The sequence below is a fragment of the Panthera pardus genome, unplaced genomic scaffold, assembly GCF_024362965.1.
Source record: "Panthera pardus isolate Hobbes unplaced genomic scaffold, ASM2436296v1 HiC_scaffold_25, whole genome shotgun sequence".
NCBI classification, from domain to species: Eukaryota; Metazoa; Chordata; class Mammalia; order Carnivora; family Felidae; genus Panthera; species Panthera pardus.
Genome location: NW_026526821.1, coordinates 46,594,376 through 46,604,809, shown reverse-complemented (window position 1 = coordinate 46,604,809; position 10,434 = coordinate 46,594,376). Strand labels below are relative to the sequence as shown.

The window sequence follows — 10,434 nt, the reverse complement described above, 5'->3', positions numbered from 1 at the left end:
GATAATTTTCTTTCACTTTCAAAATGTTAGAAATGTTCTGGAAAAGTCCTCATTGTTGCTGTCTTTTACCCATTTTATTCCTCTAAGAATTAGCTTCATTTTAGCATGATTTCTGCATAGTGCCTCTCTGCCTGGACATTCCTGGGACAAATCCTTGAGAAAGCTCCTCCTTCACCTTCTCCTCCACCTCCGGCCCAACCCAGGATGTGAGTGTTAATGAATAAACCAGTAAAATAACTCATTCTTCATAGTGTTCATGCTGGAAATTGAGGGGCTAGAGCAGGTGACTACACAGCACTGCAGACTGGACACAGACTTGCTCACCCTTACAAAGCGGCCTTCAGATGCTCTCTTTTATTCAAAGGCAGCCACGTTTTACAGGTGATGCCACACCGTCACCAATGACATTTTAAGGACTACAACAATTGCAGTTTTGTGTCCAGGGTCCCGCCACCAGTGCGCCTGAACCTGGAAGCAGCTAACAGCTCTTGCGTCCAGCTCTACGAGACATTTTCTGGGGTTTTCCGACCCTCATCCCCTTGCAAACCAGAAGCCAGATTGCACCTTTGTACCCGGAAGCAGTCTGTGGTTTAAATTAACAAATGTGCTGACCCCTGAAAACAGAAAGGGTGCTGATGCATTTATATTGTGTCAGATTCCCTCCTGTTAGGTGTGGAGGGGTGGGAACGGGAACCTCCAGGGCACGCAGTTTTCTAACTAGAGAAAATGCCAATGGCCCCAGTGCCCCCTACTAGTACCCCAATCTCCTTTGGGGACACATCATCTCAGGGAAAGCAAAGAGAAGTTCAGCCAGTAGGCATAGAGAAAATACAGATTATTAGACAATACCCTGGGGGTGAGAGAGGGGACAGGACAGTTCATCCGGGTTTCGCTTGGGTTCATTAATATTAAAATATAAAATAAAGGCTATGGCCTCTCTGTCCATTTCCTAAGTTCCGGACCCTTCCCTTTGCGCTCGGGGAGCTCCAAGAGGTGGAGACTAAAAAGTCCCAGCTGCCCAGGAGGACTGTCGAGTCCAGTCTGGGGCTCACCTGCGAAGGGGTGTAGGTCAGGAATGAAAAGAAATGAAAAGAAATGGAGTCACCGTAAAAGACGCTGAGGAGACAAGGGGGAGAGGAGCACAGGAAAGAGGGCACAGTGGTGCAGAAACGGATGGAGAGAGGGAAGCAGGGAAAACAGGGAAGAAAAAACTAAGAGGACAAAAGGGAGGCAGGGAAACGTGAGGAAGGAAAGAAGACTGGGTAGGAAGGAGAGGGGAAACAAAGGGAGAGAGGAAACAAAGACCGAAGGGACGGGACTGATTCGAGGGGGAGAGGGTAAGGGAAGAGGGAGGGGGAGGGGTGCCGAACTACCTCGGGAGAGGTATGAAAGGACACTTGAGGCTGGCCGGGGAGGGAGGCCACGTAGACGCAAGGATCCGAAAGAGGGTGCCACAGTCTAAAGCCAAAGTTCAGAAAAGCCTAAAACTCCTGGGCGGCAAAGGAAATGTAGCCGCCGGGCCGGTGGGCAGGGCGAGATCTGGGGGCCAATGGGGCGGGCCCCCAGCAGGCCGGCTCCCGGCACCTCCTCGGTGTGTCCAGGGTCCTGCGCGCGTCGCCGGGACTGCAAGGCCGAGCTGCGCGCCCCGGTCCTCCCGCGGGTCCGCTGCTTGCTCCGGGCTCAGGGAAGCGCTGCCCCTAGGAGGTCGAGGCCGGGATGGGCAGTCCGTGTAAGCCACTCAGGCCGTCTGGGGCCTTGCCGCCGGGGCTGGGAGGCTTCCGATCGGCCACTGCGGGAGGAAGCACAGGGACATCGGGTCACTGGTTGGCGCGGCGCAGAGCGAGACACCTGGAGGCCCGGGACCTCCGCAAATTCGGGTGACAGCGCGAGGATCCGGGGTCGACACTTTAGGGTGTTGGAAGAAGGAAGCAGGGACCTGCACTCTCCATGCGTCCCACGCGCGCGCTAGCGCGCCCACCCTTCCAGATCCCCTTAAGGGAGCCACTCCAGGGCACAGACTTTGCCGTTTTGCAAATGCTCCCTGACCGCGGCCCGGGTGCACTTGCGTTTGCCCCGCACGCTCTCAATAAAGGAGACGATGGGCTCGGGGCTGCCCGGCCTAGTCGTGCACCCCGGGGTGAGGAGAGGTTCTCAGCTCCAAGACCGCAGGGAAGGAGACACGGAGCTGAGACCCGCGCGCCCCTCCTCCAATGGCCACCAGACACCAGCCACGCGCGCAAGTCGTGGGGGGCGGGGTGGGGGGGAGCTCCCAGCGGGTCAGGTCCGCTGTCCCTCAAGCTACTTGGGGCGCTCGCGGTGCGCAGGTGGCAACCTAGTGGAAAGCGGGTCACCAAAGCCGCCCCTAGTGGACGGCCGCTTGGATCCCTACCACACAGGAGGCGGCCGTGCTTTAAGTGGGAGGCCGTCTTCGTTCTGCCCTGCGGCCTGGGGACCCAGCTGCGATCCCGACTGCGGAAATAGCATGCCCCGGGGCCTCCGGGCCTCCGGATTAAGTGACAGTGGATTTGCCAGATCAGACGGCATTCTGCGTGTTGCTCTATTATTTCGGGTTTTGGGAAGGGGCCCAAGCGCTGCCGCTGGAAACCAGCAAAGTGACGGCACGATTGCGCAACCTCTGTTTCTCCTTTCCCAGCCCCCGGCCGCTCAGCTCTTCCTGCTGGAGGCACAAATTGTTTATACCTAAAGGCTCCCATTTTCAACTTTCTTTCCCCCACCCCCTTTGCAAGTGCTTTTTTAAAGGGGTAGCTCAAAGCGCCTCACTTTGGGATGAGGGGGAACACTTTCCCCGGCAGCTGCCCGCACCCCAGTCCCAGGTGCCGCTTGCCGTGGCTGCGCGGTGCTGGGCCCGATGACCCTGTTGGAGGGACAGGGTCTCTCTCTCTCTCTCTCTCTCTCTCTCTCTCTCTCTCTCTCACACACACACACACACACACACACACACACACACGCACATCTGGTTTCGCAGAGGTTTTGAAGCTATCTGAAGACCTTTTCAGGACACAGTGATCAGTCTGCTCTCCCTCGACTGTCAGCTCTTTCCTAAACACAGTTGTGTCCGCTCAGCCAGCGAGGTCTATAGACCCTCGCTTTCCACTCTGTGCGATCGCTTCAAGGTGAGGACCTGTTTAGAAAACATCAGAGGAGGAGGAGGTTTCTCAGCCTTGGGCCGGTTGCCTTAGACATAAGCGAGAAAATGAACTGGTAAAAAGTTAGCATTCAGGAGCCCAGAGATAGATTCCACCCCAGCCTAGTGGGGTGACTCCTGCAGCTGAGTTTTTAGTTCTGTCCACACCAGGCCCAGGGCAACGTGAGTGGCTCCCACACGCAGGGCCCAGGGCAACGTGAGTGGCTGCATAGGGAAGGCCTGGGAGGCTTGAACGGCCTTAGGTGCCCTGCATGCTCATTTAATCTTAGTGGGCAGGAATGGGGACAAGCGTTTTCAAAATACTGGGACTGCGATTGCAGGGCCACTGGGACCTTGGCTGGGGCAGACACAGGAGGGATCTGGGAAGGGGTCTCCAGGCCAGGTCAAAGGAAAGCAGGCTGGCCGCTGCTGGTTTCTCCCACAAACGCCTGTACCCTGTGCGGCTCTCTGGCAAAGTTTGCTTTCTGGATTAATCCTTCAGGTGCTAATCCCAAGCAGAGATGACTGGAACGAAGCTTCAACTTATGTTTGACAAATACAACATATTTTCTTGGAGAAAAGCAGTATCTTATAGATTCGATATTCAAAACCTTAGTCTTTCCAAAGACACTATGGGAGGGATTTTAGAACCACGAGAAAACACACTGTAAATTATAAATACTAGCTGTCCTGAGCGAACATCTGGTGGCCTCTGTCACTTGTCTGGAGGCAGGGAAGGTGTGTGTGGAGATGGTCCTGCTCTGGCTATTACAAGAAAGTGGATGGGTGTTGAGATTCCCAGAATATCATGTCCCCTCCAAATGTAGAGGAGGCGGAACTTTCTTATTCTCTCAGGCCCCAAGAATTAAACTTTCCTTTCACAGATGGAAAACATAAATCATATTTTCTCACTTACATAAGAGGGAGCCCAGCTTCACTACCCTTTACCAAGATAAAATTAATATGTTGCAATGCGTAATTTGACATTTGATTTGGTAACAGTTAATGTCCATTTGCACCTGATCTGGAGAATGCATTGAAACATATGTATGTGTAGATAAGTAGGTACAGTATTGTGTGTGTTGTGCGTGTATGCACTAGATGACCAAAAGTATTTGCTTTTTACTGAGCATTCATGATATTCAGTTGCTTTCCATACTGAAATTGTTACTGAAAAAAATTCCTACTATTCTTCAAAACTGAACAATAATTAATGATAGTAACTTGTCTTATGGGATAAGTGTCTTTGAAGATAATTTAAGTAATGATTAGAGAAATTAAAGGCAGTGATTCTTATTACTTTGTAATTTTTCAAAGACCAGTTGGGGAGGGGGGGAGGGAAAGTGAAGGTCTTTGAAGTCAACTTTTCTGCCAGTGAGAAAAAGGGTGAAACTCCATGCCCCAAGTAGGCATGTAATTCTCATTATTTTTATGTTCCTGTTCAAACACTAACACTTGAAATGCCAGCTTGAGAAATCGTTTTCGATGATGAGCCTGATTTATTCAATGATTCTTTACCTAGATCTCTAAAGAACTATGGGGGTCAGGAAATTAAGGTATTAGTAACTAAGGTAGCTAATTATTGCTGTGGATTTTGAAAATGGGTGGGATATTTAATAATAGGAAGAAAATATGCTGGTAAAAAAGGGCCATGAATGCCAGTGTCATTCAACGGCTCTGCATTTCTGAAAGAAAAGTATCTTCTAAAGAAAATCAGCCACCAACGAATCCCCCCTCAGTCAGCTAGAATTAGTTTAGAATTCTGAACTGTATGTTTTACCTGTGAATTGTTACCTACTCATCATAATTTGTTTCTCATGTAGAGTTTGAAATTTCTCAGGACAAAGTTTGTTTGGTTAGCAAACCAAAGGCATTATTCTGGAGGTATGAGTCCCTTTTCTGAAGTCTTCCTTCTCCCTGAGATCAGCCCAGGGGAAATCATTTAAATTTGTGGGTATACTTTTCTATTTCAAATGAACCTGCCTCGTTAAATGATTTATGTAATGAAGAAAATTCTGTTTCTATTTCTAATTTAGCAGATAACCTCTAGCTGCTGAGAAAACAGGAAGATTTGAGGTCAAGAACAAGACCCTGAGTAAAGCAATCATCCTGAGACCCCCCACCCCCATTTGCCCTTACATATAAAGCTTAAAGGGATATTAATACTCAGTTTTTGTAATTTATACTTCAACATGTTTGTGCTCTAAAAGAAGTGGAAACAGCAATTTTTTTTCCTCCCCTTGACTGCTACTGTTGACATCTTAATCTTTTCTCTCTCTTTCAGATCATGCTGTTGATCTCACTGAAACTACATGGAAATACAGTTTTTTGCCTGGACATCACAAAGAAGGACTTCTGCCTTGGCAGGTGTGAGGCAGATCAGACGGTAAAGATCCCTTTGTAATCTGGAACATCCCTCTGCCCCACAGTGCCCTCCAAGTTTGTGCTCAGTCTCCTTCACTGCTGGGAAGGGAACTCCTTCCTTTTCTAGGGTTGTAGAAGTTCCAAAATTCTGGTGATGAGAACCCAGATGCAGGAAGGTTTGAAATTAGCATATTCAGTCCATCCATTCACCAACAAGGAAAAGGAGACTCAAGAGCAGGTGAGCTTTTCCCAAGTTATAGGAAAAAATAGCACCCAGAAGGCAGTGTAAGAAGATGCCCCTCACTGTTGACCATCAATTAAATATCTCAAATCTGTTACGTGGACTTCTCGGAGTGGATTTATGGAGGGAGAAGAGGAAGGAGAATTTCCAGCTGCATTTCCCATAGAAACAAGGATGCCAGATCACACAGAATTCAAGAGTCTAGACTTGGGGACACATGATTGAAATGTTCTCTCCATTCCCAAAGCATGTGTTTAAGGAAATGAATCAGAGAAACCAAGAAAAAGAGAAAAAGAGAGAACAGGGGAAGGAAGGAAGGAAAGAAGGAAGGAAGGAAGGAAGGAAGGAAGGAAGGAAGGAAGGAAGGAAGGGAGGGAGGGAGGGAGGGAAGGAAGAAGGAAGGAAAAAGAAAAGGAATAGGTGGTGCCTGGAAGAATCCAGCTGTCGTCCACAAAGCTCTGCAAGCCACAGAAAGGTGAACCTGAAGGTGCTTCTGGACCCTTCAACAGATGGAAAAATTGAGAGCCAGAAAGGAACAATAACTTGGTCAAGGGCACAAAACAAGGTTGGAACCTAGGAGTCCTGTTTGTCAGCCTGACCCTCTTCCTCTCTCTCCCTACAATTCAGGAAAGACAGTCCTGAGGCCTCTTTCAAACTCTACCTGCCTTTCCAGGGACAGAGCATATACACCATACACACCTGTTAAAAATCAATCTGCTTCAAGAAGCTACAAGTTTAGTAAAGATTTATGCCTGGGACCCACTCCAGCTCTCCTCTCTCTTCTCTCTCTCTGCCTCTCTTTCCGTCCCTCTCACCACGACCCAGCCCACACTCCAACACCCTTCCTAACCCTAGGGGCATTCATCCGACCCCTTCCCTGCCAGCACCCCTCACCTTCCCGGCTGGGATGCTTGAAGGTCATCGCTGCGGCCAGCTCCCCGCCGTGCACAGTGACGCCGGCCCCGGGGGGCGCCAGCGGGGGGCCCTGCGCGGGCGACCAAGGCGGCCCGGGGGCGAGGTAGCCGCCGGCCGGTGCGCTGTACACGCCGTGCTGGTTGGAGGCAGGGTAGGCGCAGGCCGGGAGGAAACCGCCTACCGCAGAGAGGCCAGAGGCCGACTGTGAAGATCGAGAGGGACAGACCATCAGCAGCAGGCAGTCCCCGCGTATTCTCCCGCAGGCGCAATTACTGAGCTGGGGGATCCTCATTTCCCCCAGCTATCCCCTCGGATCCCCACGGTAAGCCTGGCCGCTAATTTTCCCAGTAAGGACTCTGGCAAAGTGATGTCCATGTAAATTGTTATAAATAATAGTGGTTAGGGGGTCATGGTATTTACCACCCAAGATTTAAAAGGGAGTCCTCTACCATCTGTGTTCCGGGTTTCAGCTTTTTAAAATAAATGTATCTTGGCAAAAAGCAAGGCAATCCCCTGGACAGGCAGCCTCCCCAAACTAGCGCGATTGAGAAAATGAGAGAAATCTGTGGCGCAGACTCTCGCCGGTGGGGTAGCCAGACACACCAACACGTTCGCCGGCCTGGGAAAGAGTTCTCTTCCCTTTCTCTCTGCCCCCACCCTCCGACCCTCCCGCTCCCCAGTTAAAGACAACTCCTTCCCCGGCGCGCGCCGCTTGGCTACCTGAGTGTATTTAATGTCTGCGTCCAAGGCAGGTTTCTCGAGACCATTCACTCCAGGGGTGGCCGGGAAGGCCGTGCGGTTCACGCCGGCCCAGTCTTCCATCTTGGGGGAGTAGGCGGCACCTTCGCTCCCAGCCAGAGCCCCTGCGGGGACACAGGACGGATTAGAAGGGGCATCCCAATCTGTGCTGGGCACACGCGCGGCCCTCGGGCCGGGACGTTTCCACACAAGCCTAAAAGCACTTGGCCGAGGGTCCTCCGGAACACCTGAGACACTCAAAATCTCAGAAAGCGATCGGAGGCAGAGGGGCGGCTGGGCACCGGGTTTCGCTTTCACTCCTAGCAGGGCATAGGGAAGAACGGCCTGCTCCGCGCTCCTCCCAGACTTCGACCCGCTTGCCGCGAAATGGGAAGTCTCTGGCGGGTACTCGGCCTGTAAGGCAGGGGCTGGGCGCACTCGGCCGAGGCGCCTTTCCGCTGTCCACAGATGGCACCCGGAATGGTCCAAGTTCACATCCACAGCAGGCTCGTGACTATTATATGGATTCTTCAGTCTGAACAGGCGTCTGGAAGGCGACGCAGAACTGCCTCCGGAGACCTACCGGATCTCCCAAAAGAGGCAACAACACAGCCACCACATGCTTCTCAGACGCATGTCTGCTCCTCCAGCACTTCGTGTGCATGGGGAGCCAAGAGAAGACTCCAGATCTGAGCACAAGCCTGATGAGGTCACCTCCCAGCCAAACGCCCACTGATCCCACCAAGGGAGCTTTGGCCCTAGCAGGTGGCCCAGGCTGGGTTTGAATCGGGAGAAACAAAGCTGTGCTGGGCCTCGGAGGGCACCCCAAGGCATCTGGGGCTAAGCATTCAGTTTCCTTCCAGCTGTCCCTCCCTCCTCTCCCTTGGGATGAGGTGAGTTTTGCTTTTTACCCCCCTGCTGAGTCTGCTCACCTAAGAGCACGCCATTCCCTGGTCCGCTGTTGGGAGAAGAGGACAGTGTGAAGAGACTCACAAGTTCTTCCTGAGCCCCAACCATGACTGCCCCAAACCTCCCTCCCTCCTTCCGCTCCCTCCCACTCCTGTTGAGAATGAGGAGCAACACTTTGCTGTGTTATAATTGCAGGCAACGAGCAAATCCTTGTGGCTCTCCCCTGACCCCTGTGGCTGCAGCCCTGGGGCTCTTATAAAGGAGACCCCAGCTCCAGGGGCTACAGGGCCTCTGGGCCTGCTGGAGATCTAGGCCACTTGACAAGACCAGCTAGACAACCCCCTTTGGCCTTTACTCAAAAGAGCCTTTGGGCCTGAGAAGAACAGAACTCTCTAGGGTACGGTAAGGGAACCCAAAATATCGGGATATAAGAAAGGGTCGCAGAATTGACTCTGCGGTTTGTTTAGCTTAGATCTGGTGATAGGAGTTTGCATACTTTTTGCAAGAATGAAAAAGCGCAATTTCAGGCCTCTGAATTTGTGGTCGCCGATTGCTCTTCCATTTGAGAAATACTTTCCATATTTGTCATAAAAAGTTCAAGATGTCCGAGGACTCCCACAGAAGGCGCAAGACCCTCAGTCTCCCTGGCCAGCCCTGAACCCTCCCTTGAGCCATAACCGGTCTGAGGAGGATGGCAAGTGTGACCCTTCACCTGCATGCCCGCCCGCCCACCCCACCCCCCAATCTCCCAATTCTGCCCCTTCCAGGAACGCAACAGAGGGTCGCTGAGACTGACCTGTTTGCTCCATAAATGTTCGGATGCCCAGGATATTGCTGACCGAGTGCGCCGAGGGCCACGAACGGGGAATGCTGACGTGGCTTGCTGTGCCCGGGACCCCGTGGTGGCTGCCCATCTTGGCGCCCGTGGGCGACACAGGGCTGGGGTAGGGGTATTGGTAGATGTGGTTGTAGGGCAGGGCCGGCTGCGGCGGCGGCTGCTTGCTCGCCTCGTAAGGCCCCGGCTGACCCAGGCTACCAATCTTATTGCGCAGGATTCGGCTGATGGAGCTCACAGAGGGCACGTTGTATTTGTCGCAAACGCCGTCGGCCAGCAGCCGATCGCGGATCTCCCAGGCAAAGATGCCAGGGTCGCCCTGCTTGTAGTCCCGGATGTGCTTGACCACGTTGGGGGTAGTGACACGAGGTTTGCTGCCCCCGATGGCCCCGGGCAGGATGGACCCTGTCTCGTTGTAGCGCGCCAGGATCTTGCTCACGCAGCCGTGGGATACGCGAAGCTGCCGGCTGATGTCACAGGGTCGGATGCCCAGCTGCGCCAGCTCCACGATGCGCAAGCGGATGGCGTTGGGCAGGGGGCGGCCGTTGACGAACACACCGCCCAGCTGGTTCACCTCGCCGTACGTCTGCTCTGCGGACGCGCCGGACGACAGTAAACGGGAGGGAGAGAAAACACCAGCGGGTTAGCCAAGAAGGGTGGCCACACCAGACGAGGGGCCGCCTCTGAAAGTGACCGGCGGGCGGATCCTCAGAATCTGCGAGCAAACGGACTGTGTCCGGGCTCCGGGAATGGGCACCCGCGTAGGGACCGCAGAGGGGGACGCCGAGCGCTTCAGCCCTGTAAGCCCTTTCTCGACTTTTCACGCATCTAATTGGAACATCCCCTCCTGCGACACGCCGAACTCCCCCACCCCCAACCCCCGAGGGTTGGGGGCGTGCGAAGAACGCGACTTCTCCGGGACCCGGGACCCGGGACCTGCTCTCCCAGGGAGTGCAGGAGAGAGGGAAAGGAGGCGCCGGGACGCAACCCGCCTCGTCTGCCCGCCCGCGCCCTGCCTGCCTCCCGCCCCTTACCCATAGCGCGCGGGCCAGCCAGCTGTCTGGCGCCGAGGCGGCCGGGGCTGGGCCCGGCGCAGTCCGGGAGAGCTCGGGCGCCGCCGCCGCGGGAGAGGCATAGAGGGAGGGCGCGCGCGAGTCGTGAGCCGCGGCGGACGGGCCGCGGGCTGGAAATGCGCCGTGCGCCGCCGCGGAGCGCGCAGCCGCCCTCCCCCGGGCGCTCCCAGGACACTCTCCACGCCCGCGACCCCAGGCCTAGAGTGAACTTCAT

The 10,434-nt window shown here is 53.9% G+C and overlaps 1 protein-coding gene across 1 annotated transcript; it reads right to left on the bottom strand.

Moving 5' to 3' along the window:
- Positions 1–339: 339 nt before the first annotated feature.
- Positions 340–10,434, bottom strand: PAX1 (paired box 1). The gene is made up of 5 exons (XM_019462369.2): positions 10,182–10,434; positions 9,109–9,738; positions 7,386–7,528; positions 6,645–6,867; positions 340–1,789 (listed from the first exon to the last, which is right to left on the bottom strand). The coding sequence occupies exons 1-5, from the start codon at positions 10,432–10,434 to the stop codon at positions 1,698–1,700; spliced, it is 1,341 nt and encodes a 446-aa protein (XP_019317914.1). The 3' UTR covers positions 340–1,697.

Bases quoted from the DNA above. Each gene is read 5' to 3' on its own strand.
- PAX1 (XM_019462369.2), bottom strand. From the start codon at position 10,434: ATGAAGTTCACTCTAGGCCTGGGGTCGCGGGCGTGGAGAGTGTCCTGG. The intron at 7,529-9,108 runs GTCAGTCTCAGC...GTGTCCCCGCAG, and splicing joins AACATTTATGGAGCAAACAG to GGGCTCTGGCTGGGAGCGAA. The intron at 1,790-6,644 runs GTGAGGGGTGCT...TTCCTCCCGCAG, and splicing joins CAAGCATCCCAGCCGGGAAG to TGGCCGATCGGAAGCCTCCC.